The sequence below is a fragment of the Penicillium antarcticum genome (assembly GCF_028974205.1).
Source record: "Penicillium antarcticum strain IBT 31339 chromosome Unknown utg000005l_segment0_segment0, whole genome shotgun sequence".
In the NCBI taxonomy this organism is placed as follows: domain Eukaryota; kingdom Fungi; phylum Ascomycota; class Eurotiomycetes; order Eurotiales; family Aspergillaceae; genus Penicillium; species Penicillium antarcticum.
Genome location: NW_026695303.1, coordinates 306509 through 328501, shown reverse-complemented (window position 1 = coordinate 328501; position 21993 = coordinate 306509). Strand labels below are relative to the sequence as shown.

Here is a 21993-nt window from a genome sequence, read left to right as displayed (position 1 = left end):
GTGTTGAAACTGGCCAATATACCTCGCGGTGGCCATTTGAATTGTTGGATTGAATGTCCTTGCAATACTGGACCAGACTTTTGGATGTTGTGGTATCCGAAACCGCAGGGATAGATATCTCTGTACGGGTTGAAGATGCCAGGGTCAGCAACATCTTTAGCGTATGTCAGTTCGGCTGATGCCGTTTTCGTTCTCTGGTATTTCAAGAAAGGTACTCATTCCTGGGCATTACCATCTGTTGGTGCGTCATTGACAGCATTCCCAAATGCACTAATAAATGCTGTAAATTGGTCCTGGACAAAGGTCTTGGCGCCTTTTCTCATCATCGCGTTTGGGATCGTACAGAGATTGAACTTGATAACTAGACCAAAGTTATTGCCACCTCCTCGGAGAGCCCGGTATATGCCAGAGTGCTCGGTTTCGCTAACAGTAGCAATACGACCCAGGGGCTGCTAGTCAGCAGCACGTCACTCCGTCTAATGTTAAAATGATAGGGCTCTACCTCAAAGCTTGCACATTATCGAGAGCCCAGCCATGTAGATTTGGAGTTGAAGGAAATGCTACCTTCGAGAATGAAACCTCCCACGCTGATGTCGGGCTCGGACGCTTGTAAGCACTAGTCATAGAGACCATAATTTCAGGCCAAGGTCTGACAGGGATACAGATGGTTCGGTCTACAGGGTTGCATCAAACAGACCGGGCTGCTGATGCCTGACGCGCTGTAAATGACCGCACAGAAGTGGCGCGCAATGTGGGGATTGGACGAGGGTTTGATAGGATTCACTAACCAAAATTAATTTGGGAGGGACCATAGATTGCATTGGATCTTTGTCTGGGTATTTTTTGGCATGCTTTTGAAAAGGACGTGAAAGGTGATTGTTTACAGTTGAAAGACGAGACTGCCCGGTCTTGGCGCCCTGGAACACGTAAAGTATACGCGACAGATCTAAGCACTAAGAATATTTTGATTTCGTTGATTTCGATACATTATACTATTTGCTGTCTGATTGATCTTATGTACTGGCTCTTTTTGATTTGTGATCTGAGATGATTGGTAGGGTGGACTTTTTTTGAGCTAGGTACACTGGATGCTTCACCAGGCTATATATATATCAAACGACGCGACAAGGTGCAACATTATCACACAAACTGTACCGCTATATTATGGAATAAATATTTGTCAATGGTAGCAAATACATCATTGTTTACTGAGAAACAGGACACTGTGTTTCATATTGGTGGTTCTGTACATAAGTGCTAGGCTTTGAGTTTACCGCGAAAGCCTGGTAGTTCTACCTCACAATTGGGAAGTGGGTGATTGGAGTATGTACGGAGTAAAGCTATCGATTTGTCATCATGTATCTATACCATAGAATCCTATGTAGCTTCTTTGTGATATCCTATGAGGACTTCTAACGATTGTTGTGGTAATAGCCTGGGCCTATGCATAATCCAACCACTAGCATCAACATAACTCGTCGACTGCTAGTAAGCCTGAATCTTTCATCCCTTCAGTCTGTGGTAACCACAAAGGAGACATGAAACGATATCTCGCCAACTTCCGAAAACACCAAACATTAGGCCGCGGTTTACCGAGGCCTTATAGTAAAAAGCCAAGCAGCGTAGCATATACAGGATACATGGTAAGTCACGAGTCCATTCTGATTTGACCTCGATCAGACCATGTGGCCGAGAAAAAGGGTTTCGGAGGTCTCATCCCTTGCGTTCTTACAACCCTGTGTTGTTTGTCTGTGCGGCGCCCTGGGCACTTGCGAGCATGCCTCGCCCAGGGAGACTTTAATTTATCCAGGACTATTGAGGAGATCCGCCAATCTTTCTACTTAAGTAGTAAGAACATGACGTAGTGGGTGATTATAGTGTACGCTCTGATCTTGTGCATTCGGAGGGATGCACTCTAACGAGGCTGGAGTAGCCTAGTCTCGTTCCTTATAGAATAACAAAAGTACTGGGGAAATCTTGAATTTGAAACGAGTTGCGTGCTTTTGGAGACGTTAGTATTGTGATGGAAGGTTGATGTGTATCCATAAGACGGGCTGCGGTGAACCAAATGATAGGATCTTTAATCGGAAATTAGAAAGACGATCAAGTATGAGACAAAAGGAAGCAATCTTTGAATTCAGAACAATCTTATTGGCGAGGAGTGCTGGTGTGTAATGGCAGTTGATATGAACAATATCTTGGCCAGCAGCACCGGTAGGAATGACACCGAACGCCCAGGGTCTAATTTCAATATCTAAATATAGAAATACCTCATGGATGTAATATCTCGATCTTGGTATCGCACTTTGGGTCGAAATTTCGACACAGAATGCAAATTCAATGGCTGTATTATTCCAGTCCTATAACGCTTTCTATATGGACCCTAGATATAACAATTCTCCCAAAAACCAGATCTTAGAATTTTGGATCCTCAGGGGGATGGAATGTGAGTGAAGATTGCCCCTTTCCCATGGACAAACAGTGATAAGGCTATACATGATCTGCTCCTGTCCCTCTCCCTTCATTTGGGGTTCATTTTAGAGTGGAATGCATACGCACCTCCCCAGCTTGAATCACCATTGGAAACACAAAGCCTCAAATTTGAAACAGGCTGAAGAACGCTTAGTTGTTACTGTAGGATTTCCATGTAGTGTTGAAATTATTGTATTCATGAGAAAGGCCTTGATTGCCTAAGGCCATGAAGGCCAGGCAGTATAGATGATGTTGTCGAGAGCGAAAGAGCGAAAACAAACGGGGACAACACCCAAATAGTAGTGTAAGCGAGACAAAACAAGCAAAATCAAGGAAAGTAAACAGTCCGGGTTGAAGACCAGAGGTACCTGTTGGTGAAGTTGACATTCCATAGCCAGCGAAGGAATCCTCATTCCACACCCGGCATGCCAAACCGCCTCGATTCTCTCTGACAGCCTTACCTTTTTCTGCTTCTTCTCTTGGGAGCCATCTGGGACATCGTCTTTTCATCTTTCGTTCGCTTTTCGCCGTTTGCCGTTTCGTCGTTGCCATTTCGAGATGCGTTAACCAGTCACTAGTCACTCTTTTCACTTTTCAGAGACTGTCGGCCCTTGCCTTTTTAACAAAAATTCTTTTCTCAACAATTTGAGTGTTGAACTTATCCGTTTCGTCTCGTGCGTTACGCCGTCACCATTGTTATCATCCTAGCTGACCATGATATAGACAATTAGTCCCAGCAGCATACTCACTGACCCATCGCCAACATGTCCTGCGCTAGCAAAATGGATCAAATAATGCTGGATGTTAATGACCCTCATAGGAGGCGCCAGCCTTTGACAGATGCATCCAGCCGCATCAACCACTCCAAATCGCCCAAATCCGAGACGCCATGCGTCACAATAGCGGAGACGGAACAGCTGAAGACCCCCGATAGGATGTCCTTCTTGATGACACCCACGCCACAGACCAACAAAGAGAACAACAGACTGTCTGTAGCAACTGATTTCCAGCCTGTCTCGGCCCGAAGCTCAGTGATGTCTGCGGCTTCTCTTTTGTCAAACAGAGGGAAGAGAAAGACACATGTTGGACCATGGCATCTTGGAAAAGACTTGGGCAAAGGTGCCACTGGTCGCGTCAGATTTGCTAAGCACGCTGGCACCGGAAATACCGCTGCTATCAAGATCGTCTCGAAGAAATCAGCCGCCATGGTTCAGAGTGAAAGTATTGCAGCAATGGATCGAAATGCGAGTCGATTCACAGGGAATTCCACCACACGCCAGATGCCATGTGGGATTGAGCGCGAGGTAGTCATCATGAAGCTGATTGAACACCCTAATGTCATCAGCTTATACGATGTTTGGGAGAACCGAGGAGAACTGTTCGTACCCACTACGTGTACAATGGCCAATTAGCTAACATGACATAGATATCTCGTCCTCGAGTACGTTGAGGGAGGTGAACTGTTCGACTACGTTTCCAACAACGGACCTCTCCCCGAAGAAGAAGCTGTCCGACTATTCCGCCAAATTATTGCGGCCCTCGGGTACTGTCACCGATTCAACATCTGCCACCGTGATTTGAAGCCCGAAAACATTCTTCTTGATGGAAACCACAATGTCAAGCTTGCTGACTTTGGAATGGCTGCTCTCCAGCCCGCTGGTCACTGGCTGAACACCTCGTGTGGTAGTCCTCACTACGCAGCACCGGAGATCATCTACGGACGAAAATACCGTGGTGACAGGGCTGATATGTGGAGCTGTGGAATCATTCTCTATGCTCTCTTGACTGGTTATCTACCTTTCGATGGAGGTGACCTTGGGAACACCTTGCGTCTAGTGAAGAAGGGAGACTACACGATTCCTCCAGAGCTGAGCGACGAGGCTGCCGATCTCATCCAACGCATCTTGCAAAAGCGGCCCGAGGATCGAATCTCCATGCAAAACATCTGGCTGCATCCTCTTCTGACAAAGTATGAAAAGCTACATAATGCCATGGTCGACCACTATGTTGGACCTCCGCCCCCCTTGTCCGTCAAGGACTGTGGACCGACATTATCCTGCCAAGAAGACATTGACCTAGATATCCTGCGAAACCTCCAAACTCTTTGGCATGATGTCAAGGCTGAAGACCTTGTCCAGCGTATATTGTGTATCGAGTATGTAAATCATTTCTGTTATCCGAACCTTCTTCAACTAACCACACTTAAGGCCCACCCATGAAAGGATGTTTTATAATGCCTTGGTCAAGTTCAGAGATGAGCAATTAGAGAACTATCAAGGGCAACCTCTCGAGTACTCAGCAAGTGACTACCATCACATCGCTCGCCCTGGGGTCAGAGCCCACCGAGGCCGAAGCCAGTCTGGCCATGGAAACTCCAAGCGCCGTGCGCAGCATACTCCCGTGAAGGAATTTCCTCGGCGCATGAGCTCTTTCAAGGAACCCATGTCCTCTGGGACAGTGGAGAGCTATGATCCCTATAGATCACCGAAGCATGCCATAGAATCGGAGCCACAGTATGCCCAAATCACCATCCACCGAGCATCAACGGAAGGAGAGCCTTCAAAGGTAGTCAAGGCTCCCCCCTCAATTGCAGAGGTTGAGGAAGACCAATTAGAAGACGCGGATATGCCAGATGGTTCACCATTTACTATCCTCCAGAAGCGAAAGCACAAACCAAGCTCCATGAAGTCTTTCCACTCTTCTCGAGTACCACTTTCGAGCTCTCGTGTCCGTGGGTTGACGGCGCACTCTGCCAGCTACCGTCGAAATGTCTCCTTCCGTCATGCTCGTAACCGCTCTAATGGTTCAGGAACCACAAAGCCCAAGCGCAGAAAGACAGCAGCGCCCAATCAACCGAATGAAATCAAGCGCTCACCTAGCACCTGCAGCTTGCAAATCATGGCAGACGTTGCGGACCTGCCTCATATGCCCAGCAGCCCGCCCCTGCCGGCTCAGCCAACGGTGGTTCGGGCTCATGGTCCACAGGTAAAGAGCTTGCGCCATGTGCGTAAGCTTCGGGACTCCGATTACACTTGGAGAGACGATACACGAAAGGTTTCCCATGAGCTCAGTCAAATTTGCGAGGAGGCATTCAATGGTAGCTCTGTTTCAACCATCCGAACTGCTAGCGCTGGCTCTGGGTATGAAACTCCAGCAACTCCGGTGTCGATGTTTACCCCAGAGAATCGTCCAGCATCTGCCACCAAACCTGTCTCCAAAACACCCAAGTCCTACAGTATTAAGGAGCTCACAGAGACCCGCCGGAAGTTAATTGAGCAAAGCAAGGGACGAAAGGACAGTGCATCTGTCCACATCTCTGGTGTCTTGAACCACTTTGATCGCTTGATTGAAGAGTACGAAGCTGTGAATGGTACTCACAAGGAACCGGAGGAAGTCTCCTTCCATGATCCCTTTGTCTCTGTTCCACATGACGTTTCTCTGCCTGTCATCAGCGAAGAACTTGCCAGTCCCACTTGTGCAGGCGACGTCAGTCCTCGCCGTATGCTTAATTCCAGGACTTCAGCTTCTGCGTCCCAGGGTGGTGATGTCAAGAACACAATCCGTATGGTGCCTCACAGCTCCTTCCGCTCCATGGAAGAAGTCAAGCCGTTGACCATCCGTAAGAAAAAGTCAGACAAGCCTTTGTCATCGGATACTCATGACTTTGCCAACAGCCCGCCATCGGCTGGCAATCGGAACTTCTCTACTGGCTCGAGGCAGGCTCCTCCCGCGTTAGGTTCTGGCGGTTTGGCACCCATTGATGAAGTACCCATATCCCCGACTAGAAAGAACACACGCGCAGAGGGTAAGAAATGGTCATGGTTCAAGCACCGTTCCCAGGGCTCGGACGCTCCTCCGGCTCTCCCACCCAAGGACTCACACCCGATCATTCCCAACGGAGGGTCAACAGTACACAAGCCCATCACCCTGGAGTCAAACTCGACTTCCGTTGAGAATGCGCAACGGGCTCCCACTCGCAAGACATCTATGGACCGTTTCGCGGGTGGTATCTTCAAGAAGCTCATGCCTAAAAAATCTGCTAAGAACATGCAAGAGAATTTGACTGGTCAGTACATCACCATCGCCAACCCATCTAACAGACCTAACCAATATATAGAGCAAGAGATGGAAAAGCCAGTCACGTCTTCTCAAGACAAATGTCACTCTTCAATCGTTTCCGACGGAATGCCCGATGCCGAAAGCTCCTTTGAATCTGATGACAACCAGAACCCCTTCCGAACCAAGCGCCGCTCGGTAGCTAATCAAAACTGGTTTGCACGGGTTTTCCAGATCAAGCCCGCGAGCCGGGTCATCGCTCTTAACTGCTCCAAGCAGAAAGGCCGCAGAGAGCTATACAAGCTCCTTCGCGAATGGCGAGACTATGGAATGGAGGATGTTTGGCTTGACAAGGCCAATAGCGTCGTCCATGGTCGTGTCAGTGAAGCGAACTGTGAGTCTTTCCGGCCCCTCTTGCTCCCTCGTAATACTCACCATATGTCAGTCCTGCGTCTACGGGAAGTCGAATTCACCGCTGAATTCTATACTGTTCTCGAACACGGCCTGGAAAGCAACCTGGGCGTGGTCCGTTTCAAGCAAGAGCGTGGTGCCGCCTCATCATTCAACCAGGTAGTGGAAGCCGTGGAGAATACCCTCAAGCGCCGCAGTATGACTGTCGAAGACCCTCTTCGCGCAAAGAAGATGATCCAAGTTCTGGACTCTGTCCCCAACCACAAATAAGCACAAGATCGATTCCGTTAATATGCTTTTCATTCTACCCTCCTTGTTTATCAGACAACTTCAACCAACTATCGTCCTTCACTTTCAAAGTCACGCTCGTCAAGCCCTAGCGATTTAGCACTGCAAAAGCTCATTCCCTGCATCTTCTTGCCTTACTACCTGACACGCTCGTTTCACATCGCATTGCAAGACCAAGAATCCATCTCAAGGCAGGTCTTGCTTGTCGCCTCCATAGTCTCTATTTCAAGTTCTTTTCTTTTGCTTGTGATTCCACCTTTTCTCCTTGTTCATCATCCAGTTCTGTTGGTCTTAAAGAGTTCCTTAATCATTTTCTCAATTCCAGCATAGTCAGTTCTTGCTCCTCTTGTTCTTTGTGCTTGTATCTTAAGATACTGCAACAATAATACATAATCTTCGAGAGGATAGTTTAGTAGTACTTTTTGGCCCCGACCAACTCGTTTATTTGTTTTCGAATCACAGGCACAGGTTACTGACCGCTGCACTGGAAGCTGAATATCAGAATTTCACCTGTATTCAGTCCCCATTCAATTCAATAGACACGCCATCAACCTGAAGCACTTTACAACGATATCCAACCTACAGCACCCCATCTGCAGACCTAGAACTTAGGGCTTGTCACGTGGCCGTCCATACCATCGGTGAGCCCAGTCGAATGGTTTGGCTACACAGATGCAGACGCGCCGCAGATCTTCAGTAATTTAGACAAACCTCTGCAGTACGGATACTCCACTAAAGGACATGTATTGATTGCGACACTCGAGCTCCATTATGCAGCCAAGGCCACCTGATGCCTCCCTCGCAGGATGCAGCACGCCACAAAAAGCCCAGTCTAATCCCAGAGCCAGGGCCAGAGCTAGGGCCGTACTCCATGTAACTTTTCACTCTCGAAGAGAAAAGAAAAGAGCAATTAATTAATGAGTACGGGAATTGAAGAAAATATACCCAGATGCAACGATCTCAGAGGAAACTCCTAGATTCGAGTTTCGAGGTTGAAATCTGAGTCGAGGCAACATGGACTCGAGAACGAGGACGGATAGAAGACGTATCGATATAGATATCAGTCGCATAATGGAATAATTTCATCAGAAAGCGCTCAGGGACACAGGTCCAAACGATAGAAACATGGAACACGTGACGGTAACAATAGTAGCAAAACAATAACGGGCAAGAAACATGCAATAACTAAATAGCAGAAAGATTGATCAGACAGCCTCCCGGATATAACTATAAGCAAAAAACGGACAGAAAATGAAAAGACAGTAAAGGGTAAGAAAGAAAGAGAAAAAGAAAGGGCAAGAAACATAACAGCTCCAGTGCAAAATCACAATCAAGGGGTAAATGATGACACAGCCGACCCCGGTCTTCTACTCGCGCGAAGAAACAGATGGCCAAACATACATCCTCAAAGAGACGAAAGCCTTCCCGATGTAAGAGAGAAAGGAAAAAAGCAAAAAGCCGACAACAGTGCAAGTGCAATGACGTGGAAACCAAACGCATGCAAAGATTTCAAATAGCCACCCGAAATTGGAACGCAAAGTCATATTTTGTCACTCTGGAGATGTATACCAGAACGACGGAGATTGTTGGTTGAGAATTCGAGTTAGACGTCATGCGAGCATCCAGGGGGGGGGAAGCTTAACATGATCGAACCCTCTCTGCAGACCCAAATGGATCTGCAGTTAATCACATATCGAAGTCGATAAAGATGAAAGAAGAAAAAAGAAATAGAAAATAAAAATTCGTAGGCCGATCATACCCGAGAACTGAGTCTGGGAGTCTCGGTATCAAGTTCTCAGGTTGCTCGTGAAGCTCGTGGGTTCGCGTATGGTGGTCTCATAACAGATTGGAGAGCGACGTTGCTGTCGCGTTCAATCGTCCTGCGTGCTCGGAATAGTCTGGAATGTATCTCGAGTCTCCCCTTGCTCCGATTGTCTCAATAGCTCGGGAAAGCTCGGGTTCCATCTTCGAAATGTCAAGCTCGATCCAACAAGACCACTTATTTTTCCTTTCGATTCCAAACACTCAACACTTGGCTCTTAGACCGTGCGGCCAGCACACGGCCTCATTCCATTGAACACTATTTCCCCGCCGCTATCACAATCGCATTCTTCGCGCCCTAGTTTCCTAGAATTGACCGCGAAGAATTGGCTATTGTGGGCCGCGGCGGTTCAGTGCATTGAGCATGTCGCTGTCAGTGCTAGATCGACCCTGGGAATCACCGGGGTTGAGCATGTCGCGCACATTCAATCCGGCTCGCTGCGAGCCACCAGGTGTAGAGGTGGGAGGAGGGCTCACACCGCCTGGCTGAGGGGTCGCGCTGGATTGAGGGGGAACATTGCTTGAAGGGGCAGCCGAGTGAGGAGTCACAGGTGCCTGGTGAGGCTGCATGGGAGGGAAGGGCGATCCGTGCGGCGAGGACGATGTGCGGGCATCATATGCATAGGCCGACTGCGGTGAGGTGCGTCGATCGTGCACCGGTGGAGGGGGGTAATTATAAGGACTCGGCGTGGTGTGAGTCTGGTATCCGGGTGCGGAGCCTGCGGGAGTCACGGGTGCCAGATTGGTAGGATCAGGGTACTCGAAGCCTGAGTTGGAGCCTCGGCGATGTCTCTGTATCATCGTTAGATCGGACCCTTTCTCAGTCGCGCGCTTGATTAGGAATGGTGGCCTTACCGGATCGGGCATGCCTGACGCAAGGGGCGGCGGGGCACCATCCATGGGAGGTCGTCCGTTCTGATAGTACATCCCTTGGGGAGGCGGAAGGGTAGTGTCGGTGCCCTGCGGCTGCTGCTGAGGTGGCAGTGGCTGTCCGTGGGCGCCGTACAGGACAGGCTGTCGTCCCCCGGCTGTCGGTCCATTTCGTAGATGAGGGTAAGCAGCGTGCGCGGGCACAAAGGCCTGTGTTTGCGACGAGACTGGGGTGAACATGCAATCTTGGTTGAAACGGACACAGTTGCTGCACCGTCCATCAGCCGAAGTGTCGAATCCCGAGCAACGAATCTAGGTTGTAATCAGCGCGTGATCATTTTCCCCAGGTAACCCAATCTCCCGTACCTTCCGGCGCCGACAGTATCGACAGGCAATGGCGGTTCGCTGGCGAGGAGCTGCTGCTTGGTAAGGCCCTTGAGGCCCTGGAGGGGGCGCGTAAGGATCTTGACGGTAGGGACCAGGCGGCGGAGGCAGACGGTAGGGATCTTGTCCGTGAACAGCGGCCATGTTGGGTGGAGGCGGATACTGCGAAGCTGGATACTGCGCCTGGGGATATCCAGGATACTGGTAGCCAGGAGGCGCGTATTGAGGCGGGTAAGGGTAGGGACGTTGTTGCTCGTCTGGTGGAGGATAAGTGGTCGGGGGATACTGTGCACTATAATCAGCACACCAAGCCTGTCAGCACGTCACATTGTCACCTACATAGGGAGCCTGCTCGTCCCGATTCCAGCGGGGATCCTGACGATTCGGATCCTCCCGCTCGTCGTTGGGGCCCGACATGGTTGAAAGAGATGATGAGTACAGGGATGAAAGGGGGATATTCACTCGGGCAAAGCGAGCATAGCGCGGTCCAGGGGGGTTAGGGACCAGAATAGGCAAGAGGGAAAAAAGGAAATAAGGTGGAAAAGAAGAAAAGAAGAAAAAAAGAAAAAAAGAAAAGAAAAGAGCCTCGGCGATTATGACGTGAGCAAGAAATATAGACAGGGAATTTTTTGATTGGAAAAAGGCAGGAAAACCCAGGGATTTTGAGAAAGTGGAGACGGGAGGCGCCAGTACCCTGACAGTACCGTGTATGAGATACAGTCTAGTATGACTGGGAAGCTGAATAAACTGTGGATGGTATTATCGAACCATGGTTCTGCCTTAGGGTACCAGTCTTCGGTGAGGAACCCGAGAACGGCGACCGCTTCTTTCTCGCGTAACCATGGAGCGCCTCGGACCGTAGTCGCACAACCGCATCCGGCCCCGCGATACATGGGCTCGGGTCGGGGCGTCTGCATGTATATCTGGTTTCGAGAGAAGTGTAGCGGTGAATGTCCCTACTGGGTGTGGCGATCAGACACCAGCTGAAGGAGTGGGGTTCCAGCTGGGCCACTCGCCACTCATTTCCGATACGAAATCAACCATGCCAAAGCAAAAGAGCGGAGCCAGTCAGAGAAAAAAAGAAACTAGGCAGAAGAGGGGGTGGAGTGCCCTAAGTTCCCAGGGCTGTAGCACTGGATCCGGAAAGCCCATGGGCCAAGGTAACCTGCATTAGCGCAGCGCTGACAGGGGGCGGGTTCCTAGGAGCCACAACCACGTTGTACGGGATTTAGTGGACCGTCGCCAATCCCGAAGTCTTCGTACTGAATACAGTAACAGTACTCTCGGGGTTGTCCCACGGGCCGCTCCGGCCTTCCCGCCGATCTATGCATGGCCATCTGGTATGTGACCATACACCCGTATTTTATGGGAGTGTGGCAGTGTAAATTTATTGGCCTCCCAAGTAGTGTGGCATGTTAGCCCTAAAGTGTTGACTTCCCTTTTCATTGTATTTACATCGTAACCCTCAGCACACGGAGTGCAATCCCTGCACCCCCGACAAGGATATACACTAATTTCACGCTACTGTACACTACCCTTTCAGGCCACGTTTTTCGAACCCAATCGAGTGCATTGCCGTCCGCATCTTTCCGCTCCCCACTCTCTGGCGTGGCCGGTTCAGCCTGACTTAGCTCTCTTAGCGTACCCTCTCCGGAATCTCCAGACCCACTTGATCCAAAGCTGCTGGCCACTCGATGCCGTTTGTCCTGGGGACGCGCTAGTCTTCCTCAAAACTAGGAAAGGACTGAGCGCCTGCTTTGAAGGACCCAACGCTATTTTCCGACCGGGTCATTTTCTGAGACTTTGTTCTTTTTTTATTACTTGGTTTCATTCATTTTTGCCGAGTTGCTTGTTTAGGTAATCCTCTCATTTTCTTTTTTTTTTTTTGCCTTCTCTGTTGAGGCCATACCCCTCCCTTACCCACACGGGAGCGCGTCTATCAGCAGGGATGGAGACGGGTCGGGCACTAATAGGCGCAACCCGCATGCATCTACGGTCACGGGAACAGCCTATGTAAAAGAGGTCTGTGCTAGTCAGGATCTGACGTGGCGAGGAAAATATTTTTGTCTTTTTATTTTTTTGTTGGAAAAAAAAAAATTAAAATCTTGGAGGGTTTCTGCATCGAGCCGGAATGAGGCAGTGCTTGAGTCGGTGTACACGAACCGGTTGAACGGCTTGCAGGTCGTGTGATGAGAGATACCTGATGACTACCTGATCCTGGGTTACTGCATGCAATAGAACTCGTTATTAGCCGAGCCTGCAAACTTTCTTTTCTACCTTTGTTCTAATGGTTTCCTTCTGAGGGTGGTTTGTTGTATGCAGGTAGTTCGCCTAGTGAATGTCTCCCATTGGTGCTCACCCCGGTCGGTGCCTCGTCACACAGGTGACACCAGGCTGTGCTGCAGCTGGGCCTTGCCAACTCTATTCGGGAGCGCCATTCGGGAGACAAAGCGAGTCGATCTCACCTTGCTTTTTATGGATGCTGCTCGGCAACTGGTCGCTCGGGACCTTGCGTGGAGCTAGTGACATTTTTGACACATTGGATCTATCGGAGGCTTAATTGGAGCACTGTTTTTGTTTTTTTAGGTGTTCCTTTGACTTCGTCGATTTCAAACTGCCCGAGTCAGGGCGTCATGCTCGTGTGATGTGCATACTGTACATGGATCTAGGACACCGGTATCACCAATCTAACTCGACTGACTCGAGACAATTTTGAAACCGAGTCTAGTTGTAGCTTTCAAGGCTAAGCGTGCGCATTTAGCGCTGGTTGGTCCCCAGATTTGACTAATTGGTCATCGAAACAAACATGATGCCCGTTGAGAATCACTAGGGTTGGGTAGCAAACACGACAAATCATAACATGTGATAAATCTTGCCCTGGTTTCCTGCTATATATATGTCTACAGTATCACTTGAATCTATGTCAGTATATATCAGCAATGAGAAGTACGGAGTATATGGAGTAGACATTGCTCATGTGTACATGACGATCAGGACCGTCTCTATTGCTCGGTGCTCTAGCGATCTTGATCGATACTTGAGAGATAGCGGGAGATGTTATTCTTCATAGTAAAAGACAATTGAGATCGTCAAATTACATGCTTGTTTACTTGAAAAGTAAGATCGTTTCACGTCTCAAACGTCGAGATTGTACCACATTGCCACTGGTGTTGATGAAACTCGGGCAGTCTCGTCTCGACTATTTCACGCTCCAGTCCAAACGATCTGAGTGTCAATTTGTCCACAAACCACATAATTTGCTCTCTCGTTGAAATATCTTTGAATGCGATCATATTATAATGTATGACCAAGGTGGAACTTCAACGAGGTGGAATTTCAATATTTCGAGTCTCTCGACGTGCATCAAAAATACCACCAGGAATATAACTTACTTTTCCCGCTCGATATGAAACAAATAATAGAGTTTAGTAGACCGTACGTTCGGTACTTTGTTTAAGGAAACTACTCAGGATCCAGGATCTTCGGGGCTGAGCTTCCGACGGGAGTGGCGATCTTAACATAGATCAAAATCCATAGCATATATCTCAAGACATGTCAATTAGATCAATGGTCGACTACCCAGAATATTGAAAATAGGGAAGTCAAATCAAGTTACACCAGAAAATGACAATAAATGATCATTGACTACATGACTGCCTGATACCAACCAACCTCCACTACGAAGCCCAACTATGCAACCGAAACAATACAAATACACAACCAGTCAAATAAATGCAGTCCATTCCAGACCAGGAAGGTGCTTTCAAAAACCACAATCTGGGACCGGCGGAGCAGACCCGGGCCTTAATCCACAGACTCCCAAGGTTAGTCTAGCGGGCATGCCCGACAACGGGCCGAACGCGGGCGCTTGCGGTGGCGATATAATGTGCGTCAGGCATATTAATTTAGAAATACTTGGGCGTTCTGGACTTGAAATTGCAAAAAGGGTAAACTGTAAATATGTAAACTGTTGAGAGGGGTTGTGGCTTTGGGGCGGGAACAAGGAGGGGAAAAAGCACAATGCAAGGCGAGGCAAGGAAAGGACGCGCAAAGGATCGAATCTGGACCCTTGACTCTGTGGGCAATGCAGTGTGCAGTAGCTAGATGTAATGCAAGTGCAGTGATAATTCACTCCAAGGCCAGTCTGCAGCACCAGGAATTGGCGGCGGGGGCAGACCCAAGAAAGGCTGTGTGCAGGAGGGCGTCGATGGGGATCCGGTTTCACGTCTCAGAGAGACAAAAAACCCGAGCCCATACTCCGTACACTCTGTACTTCCCAGTATAAAAAAGAGTAAAAAAATGACACGTAATGCAGGATATCCCCAAAGAAAAAGCCAGATCTCTTTCTCCTTATCAGTCCCAATCATGTTACTGATCGGGCATAACTACACTGTTCAGATACGTCACCTGTCATGAAGAGAAGCGGTCAGCGTACAGAAATTCGAAAGGGCGGGCTATGAAGCGTGATTCGGTGGATAAAAAAAAGGGACGGGCACGGCCGAAGTGGCTAGCTCAGAAGGGAAAACCGACTAGTCGAGAGGGGCAAAATTGGAATGATCTTACGAAGGGCTCCATGATAGCCATCAAAGCAGCTATCTTCTCCTGGGCATTTGAACCAGCCAAATCCTCATCAGCCAAGGGCTTTCCCATGGTAAAACTGCGTAGACGTAGCAACTTGATATTCTCATTGTTCGCCTCGTAACCCTAAGTTGTTTGTCAGCATGTTGAACCTTGGTAACGTGGAGCCTGGCGCGGTTGTGAACCATGGAACCAACGACGGCGTAACCCATCCCGGTCCATTTCTCCGACAAAGGGGGCAAAATGTCTTCACTGCAGAGTGCACAGTAAAGAGGAGTACTCTGGAACTATTCATTCGTCTTGGTTCGGTCCAGGGAGAATGACCCGGGTTTGAGCCATGGACGCGTGCATTTTGACAGTCCAAATTTCTGGCAGATCGGGAGTCCATCCAATCTCTATGATCTCATCAAGTCATTGCACTCATGTTACTCGTTGATCGAGATGGATGTAAAAATTCCGGATCGATGAGCCACCGGTCGGAGAGACATGGACGTGATGGACGCGACTCGATGGCGAACCCTACGATCCGCCCACCCTCTAGGTTGGTACACTGGCATCCTCAGGCACCATAGGCATCACCAGTTGATGCAACCGGTGAAAGATGTGATAGGGGAAGTGATAAGAAGCAAGAGAGGTAAGGTCTCTTCATCGAGACCATTGATCAGGGATAGTTACCTTGGGCTTGACTTTGAGAGCAGATTCCTTGTTATGATGCGTAAACGCATTCACAACCGCGTCGTCGTCATCCGATGCTCCCTTCAGAAACTCGCGGCGCAGCTCGGGCTCCCGGAGTACCTCCTTCCAGCGGTCCGCGTGCTCGTCGATGTCCTCTCGGAGCATGGCAAGAGGCTCTGCCTCTGGGTTCCACAGACCACAGCCTGTGCACACAGTGAGCCGGTCGGGTGATCATGATGGAAGAGGAAGGATGGTCAGACATACCGACAAAACAAGAGCCAGGTTGAAAGTGCACATAATATGCGGCGTATGGGCCCTTTTTACCAGTGCGAGACCTGCATGACGTTCAGTGGACTACTCCAGATATTAGTGCCGACACTTACCAAGCTGCAGAGAAATGGGTCTGGTCACTGTCAGCATAAGCGCCGCTAATGAAGATCACAGTCACACAAGCACATTCGTCAGACGCAACAGGAACCTGGAACCTAGGGAGGGAACACAATGCATACCTTGTATGGAAGTGGATTCTTGCTGAAGCGAACATCCCTGTGGATGCGGAAGATCTAGGAACATCAGTGAGGGGCCTGTCAAGGATACATGTGGGTGATATAGGTGACATGGTGACATGGTTGGGGGTGTCTACCAGGTCATTTGGAGGAAGTTCGGGAACGGTAGCATCCACTTCCGATATCTTGGATGTGAGACTCTCAACAAACGTCTCGAAGTCCTTCTTTGCCGCGCGATAATCCGGATCGTGCGCTGCGCAAAGTCAACCAGCCACTCCATACCCGCGAGTGATGTTTCCCACTTACCCTTCATCCATTCGCGATCATTGTTCTCCGCCAAGTCGATGAGGAACAGCTTGGTGTTGGGGTGTAATGTCTCATCCTCATATGGGGTATCGCCCGCCTCTCGCGCCTTGGGCTTCGCGATGACAACTTCCTTGCCGGGTCCTAGACCGGCTCTGACGCCCTCGCGCCAAAGTTCTTGGCCCTTAGCGCTACCGGCGCTTTGTCGCGAGCTACCCTTGGGTTTGGCGTCCTCGCTCTCGGAAGGCTCCTCCGGCTCTGTCTCATCTGAGGAAGATTCCTTTCCTTCTTCGTACGCGGAGCCGGAGTCGGCGCCCTGCGAGGCATCGGACTCAAGACCAGGATTGTCAGAACTTTCCGGTTCGAAGTACTTGCTCTTCTTCGTCGTGGATTTAGCCCCGCGGTTGGGCAGGCCGATGTTTGACCTGACCCGTTTGACCTCTGGTTCCCCGGCAGAAAGTCGAGCTGAAGCGCGTCGCTTTGGCGCCACAGGCGCTTCAGGCGACGCGGTAACAGGCCGAGACGAGCGAGGCATTCTAAATAACTAAACACTGACCTTTGAAACGTGCTTTTTCTATGTTTTTCGTAGAACAAGAAATTTCCAAAATCGAAATCGGCTACAAAAAAAGCAAAACAAAGAGAGATGTAGAGTCGAAAGTGTAAAGTAAGAAATCCCCAAGGGGCCTAAAACCGGCTTTGCGTAATAAACGGCTCCGCTTTTTGTCCGAAACCCTTGCCGCAACTTTACGTTCACCTCTTTGAAATGCTGAAGAACACATATCGTTGTATGGGTTAATAGTGGGCCTTGTCTTGCTCCAAAAGACAAGTAGAGCTTCTACTCCGTAAACGCAGCACTCTTCGGACTTCCAAATCTCGAAGTATGTGGGCCTCTAGCTCGATCGTTTAGCATTATAGCATATAGGACAAGCTAGAGCTTGAAATTTTGTATGCAACAAACATATGCCGATGTATGCGCATCCCACAATATCTATCATTCGTTATCATTCGGTCGGTATGCTGATCCTCCGAGGAAAAGCAGGTGTTCACGTGGTCGCAAACCCCTGCCCTTATCCCTAACAAGACCCCCGAGCCACAGACATTGTATTTGAACTCGTAAAAAAGGCCTCATGGCCAAGTGATGGCTCAACAGCTTTCAAATCGCCCACTTTGAGCCCGAAGCCGATATAACGACCCCGGCGTGTTCTCTTTGGAGCTTTTCGCTTTCAAATGATGCCGCGGGATAACAAGTCCCCAAATGGACTATACTTAGCATCCGACATGCCTAGATTTGGACTGTATGGCGTGTTCGGGGGGTTCTCTCAAGGGACATCCGATCTATTCTGTGTTAGCCATATCTCAAAGCAATGCCCAACGAGCCTCAGTACCTAACAGTTTCCACCGTAATAGCTTCTGATTCGGGCACTTCAAAAACACCCACACTCACTGCAATCTCTCTCTCGTCTCATTTGCATCTGCCTAAAAACCTCGCCGAGAGCGAATGCCAGCTTCCATGTCTGGAAGCCTACAGTAAACCCGACCCTTCTGCTCTTAGCCGGCTCGTTTGGTTCGGGCTGAGTCCTTGCATTATGAACTTGACTTGGTAGTATCTAATCTGGTGCCTGAGATCTGGTCCTGAGGCAGCCTCATCAACTTGGCCTTGGATATTGATCTCCCGCGTCGATTGATTGCCGTTCCAAGGAGAGGAGTTCTATGGCCCGGTGATGTCTATTCTTGTGAATATAACTGAGATTGAGGCAGTGTCCTCAGTCTAACCTCGGATATCGATCCCGATTGTCGATTGCCGTTCCAAGAAGAGGGCTTTTGTTGGTCATGTAGAGTCTAGATGCACCTACAAACAGCATATTTGTGTTGCAAAGGGGACCTATATCATCTGAGCGGCGTTTGTCTGCCAGATTCAGAAGATAAAAAAGAAAGTGATACAATATCTGATGGGTTCTGCATCTTACCGGGCATATCCGCCATGCACTACAAACAAGGACTACAAAGAAAGCTACAAAAGATGAAAATCAACAAAATATTATCTTATTGGTAAGCTAGGACACGCCCTTCTGTGGGTTCGTGTAGTTGGTAAGGCGCCCAGTGCCACTCTCCGGAGCGAACTCTCCCAACAATTTCATATTCATCAGTTTTGGCTATGTCCTGCGATAAAAACAAAACGCAAAATCTCAATTTACGGAATTGGGGTACTGCTGTACTGGTGGCCCCAGCTCCCTAGAGATATTAGACAGGGTGGTGCCGCGAAGCCAGAAAATTGATAGCCCTGAGTTAAGGAACTATTTTTGTGGGTTTATTGTTTTTGAACCATGTGGAGAGGAGTTGTTGTCAGCCTGTGGATGTCAAACATCGAAAGCAGGGAAAAAAAGGCAAGAATAACGCAGTGGAGTGTTGAAAATGAAACGCATAAGGTATCGTCAAAAAAGGGCAGTTGACGCAAGGAATAACCGAGGACGGCGGAAGCCGGGGGAAAAACCATAAGGAAACGTTGACTGTTACCGTGTCAGAAGAACGAAAGTCAGTCCTCGGGAGAGGAGACCGTTCGAGAAAAGCCGTATCGATTATCTGGAAGTACCACGAGAAGAACCACGAGAAGAATTGTGAGGGGGCTGGTATGTGCGACGCTGGCGCTGACCTTGACGCACACTATCAAAGAAAGGCGTGTTGACAGGGGGGTTGTCAGTGAGCATGTCAGATCGGGAACGAGCACTAGCTGGCTCATAGGGACCAGGGGCGAAGGGATCAGAGTGCGATCGGATGTTCTGTGCCGTAGCATGCGGAACGTAGTAAGTGGGAATCTGGCTGTAAGTCGAGCTTGTCGCGCGGTGATGGGGGGTGCGGTAGCGAGGAACCGGAGTAGCCTGTTCGTCTTGGATTCCTTTCTCCTTGGACCGTTGTTCCTTGGCCGGGAGCTGCTGGGCCTGGAGATACTGAGACTGAAGCTGCCGAGCCTCATACTGCAGTTGTTGATACTCGAGGTTGTGCTGCAGGGGATAGCACGAAGCCTGGTAATACTGAGGATCCTGAAACTCGGGACAGTAAGACAGGTACATCTGTGGAGGATACTGCTGACACTGGGGTTTTTGAGACTGTTGTTCTTGAGCCTGGTGTTGCTGATTTTGGGGCTGCTGATCCTGGGACTCCTGGGACTCCTGGGAGTCCTGAGAGTCCTGAGACTGTTGCTCCTGAGACTGGGCTTGGTGAGCCCGAGACTGCTGAGCTTGGCAATATTGCAACGAAGGAGGCTCATCCCGGAACATTACCTGGTACGGCAGGGCCTCGAATGGGAGGAACTGGGACGCAGAACGCGGCATGGCACGGCGGTAAGGGATAAAACTTGGGGGAGGAACATCCATAGCACTTGAAGTATATGGGAAACGCCACTCGCGATCAAATTCACCACTGGTTATGAAATTGGACATATGAGGCTCGGGGATGGAATTAAAAGGAGAGTAAGTTTCCCCAACTTCAAGTTGACCAGAGGGGCGTACTCCCTGCGAGGTGGAACGAGTTTCCTGGGGTGAAATGGGCCGATGGAAGTTGACATCAGTGTAGTTCAGCGGAACGCGTGATAGACGAGGCGTAGTCTGGACAGACTCCTTGGAAGAACCGTCATCATTGCGCGAGCTTCCACTCTCGGTGTTTTCAACGTTGCATGGAACGAGTGAATTAGACTGCTCGGGGGTGGACATGTTGCGTCGCAAGTGAGCCTGCTTGTTTACAGTTTCGATGACCTGCTGAGGGCTGGAGGAGCTCGGCTGGGCACTGAAGCGAAAATCAGGTGCAGACAAATGACGTAGGGTGCGAGACTGGAGACTTCCGCTTTCACCGGTCTGCTGAGCAGCTTGAGTTCGCCGATTGAAAGGAGCAGCAAGAACTTGAGCGGTGCGAGCTGAAATAGGTGGTGCATCAGGAGGAGGACGAGGAGGAGGAACAAGAATAATCGGAGCAGCACGAGGAAAAGCAGAAATTGTCTTCTGGCTGTCAAAAGACTTCTCGGTAACCGTAACTGTTGGGGTATCGGGAGGTGCAGTCCCAATCGAAGAGGAGCTGTCTTCCTCGTCACCACGGGGGATAGCGTGGTAGCTCCTGTATCCAGTGATGACGAGCTGACGGAGGAGGCACTTCTCGTAATCGACCGCATCTTTAAACAGCTTCAGCTTGGCAGTGTCAGCCCTCCATGAGAACCAGTTGACACCAAACAGTCTGCGAACACGCGGATCTATGTGGCCATTGTGGTATCCTTCATTCTCGATGTTGATGCGATCGAGCTCACCCTGAGACGTCAAGTAGGCATAAATCTGAAGAATTCGGGAATTAGCACTGTTCACAAGTGAGTCTCGCAATGACATTCCGTACCTGGTAGTCCAACAGGGAGTACTCATCCGCGTAGCCCAAGGTGTCGAAGGGAAAGTACTGGCACCAGTCGTGGTCCAGAATGTGTTCAAACTCGGGGAGCTGAGACTTGCTGGCAATGTTGTACTTCTGGCGTGGGTTGAAGCCAGGGCAAAGAATTCCACACCAGGTAAGCTCGCGGAGTAGACGTTCATCAAGTCCCACGGTTCGGGTTTCCTTTTGCGACGTAGCGCGAAGATTGTCGACCATTTGCTTTAAGAGCTCAAAGAGTTGATTGCGGTCGTGAACGGTGTACATGCCGGTTGCATACCATGGAAACTGCAAGGGCAGACAACATGATTAGATCGACAGAACAAACGGCAACGGGAAGGGCAAACCATAGCAATTACCTTCCAGATAGTGCTGATGAGGGATTCGTAGCACCGCTGAGGCACTCTGTTTGCGAACACACTCTGCACTATGTTAGTAAAATTGAATGACAAACGATCCAAGAACGGGAAGACATACTCGGTAAGGTGTGTCCGAATGACGACCAAGGCAGTAGAGCTCCTCGCCAGTCAGAAAACCATCAAAGCCACTTGACCATTCTGGGATGCCTTCCAGTATAACAGGAGAGCCATTGACCCACTTGACACACTTGGCTAAGGGAAACATAGCCTTGAGCAAGGCATCTTGGTTGCTGAAAGAAATCTCAACGTGGCGGTTACCCATTCGAGGGGAACTGTAAGCATCATAGGCATTACCGAGGCGATAAGCTACCCGTGCAGCAACTTGCTCAGAAACAAATTCAATGTAGCAATCCATAGTCTTGCCAGTGGAACGTTCCATCATGATATGAATAGGACAGGCCCCATTGTGGTTTGCCAGCCACTGTGCTTCAGAGCCCAGGAAAGAAGTGACCTCTTGGCGGGTGATACCGTATGGAATCTGGAGATGCTTAGCAAACGGAACTGGCGAGACAACCAGAGTTGCACGTGGGGTAGTGGGAAAGACACTTACGCTGGTGATCAGCACAACACCGAAAGTGCACGGCTTGACCGTGTCCACGGTGGAGACGAAGGGGATACGAGTCTCCTTGAGGAGGTCATAAATTGTCGACCGTCGGAGAAGGTCGAAGCCCTTCATGTCAGGGGAATCTTCCCCGCCATGACAGGGCCACGCCATCTCTTGCAGGTGGCCAAAAGCCAGATGATCTAGACGATGAGGACGATTGGGTTGACCAGTTGCAGTGAAAGATGAGTTGGGAAAAGGAGTAGAT

The 21993-nt window shown here is 49.6% G+C and overlaps 4 protein-coding genes across 4 annotated transcripts; 1 reads left to right on the top strand and 3 right to left on the bottom strand.

Moving 5' to 3' along the window:
- Nucleotides 1–3236: 3236 nt before the first annotated feature.
- Nucleotides 3237–7209, top strand: N7508_004768 (serine/threonine-protein kinase; the record flags this gene model as incomplete). The annotated part of the gene is made up of 5 exons (XM_058462834.1): nucleotides 3237–3850; nucleotides 3899–4627; nucleotides 4680–6538; nucleotides 6590–6922; nucleotides 6974–7209. 5 exons carry the CDS (start codon nucleotides 3237–3239, stop codon nucleotides 7207–7209), a joined length of 3771 nt encoding a protein of 1256 aa, XP_058319312.1.
- A 2169-nt stretch (nucleotides 7210–9378) lies between these two features.
- On the bottom strand, nucleotides 9379–10719 carry N7508_004767 (Zn(II)2Cys6 transcription factor domain-containing protein; the record flags this gene model as incomplete). The annotated part of the gene is made up of 4 exons (XM_058462833.1): nucleotides 9379–9840; nucleotides 9904–10230; nucleotides 10285–10587; nucleotides 10642–10719. The coding sequence occupies 4 exons, from the start codon at nucleotides 10717–10719 to the stop codon at nucleotides 9379–9381; spliced, it is 1170 nt and encodes a 389-aa protein (XP_058319311.1).
- A 3951-nt stretch (nucleotides 10720–14670) lies between these two features.
- Nucleotides 14671–16899, bottom strand: N7508_004766 (DUF2461 domain-containing protein; the record flags this gene model as incomplete). Its single annotated transcript, XM_058462832.1, has 7 exons — nucleotides 14671–14709; nucleotides 14866–15006; nucleotides 15556–15758; nucleotides 15820–15890; nucleotides 15939–15983; nucleotides 16065–16314; nucleotides 16368–16899. 7 exons carry the CDS (start codon nucleotides 16897–16899, stop codon nucleotides 14671–14673), a joined length of 1281 nt encoding a protein of 426 aa, XP_058319310.1.
- Nucleotides 16900–18940: 2041 nt separating this feature from the next.
- Nucleotides 18941–21899, bottom strand: N7508_004765 (uncharacterized protein; the record flags this gene model as incomplete). Its single annotated transcript, XM_058462831.1, has 4 exons — nucleotides 18941–20680; nucleotides 20739–21053; nucleotides 21125–21187; nucleotides 21243–21899. 4 exons carry the CDS (start codon nucleotides 21897–21899, stop codon nucleotides 18941–18943), a joined length of 2775 nt encoding a protein of 924 aa, XP_058319309.1.
- Between the last annotated feature and the right edge of the window lie 94 nt (nucleotides 21900–21993).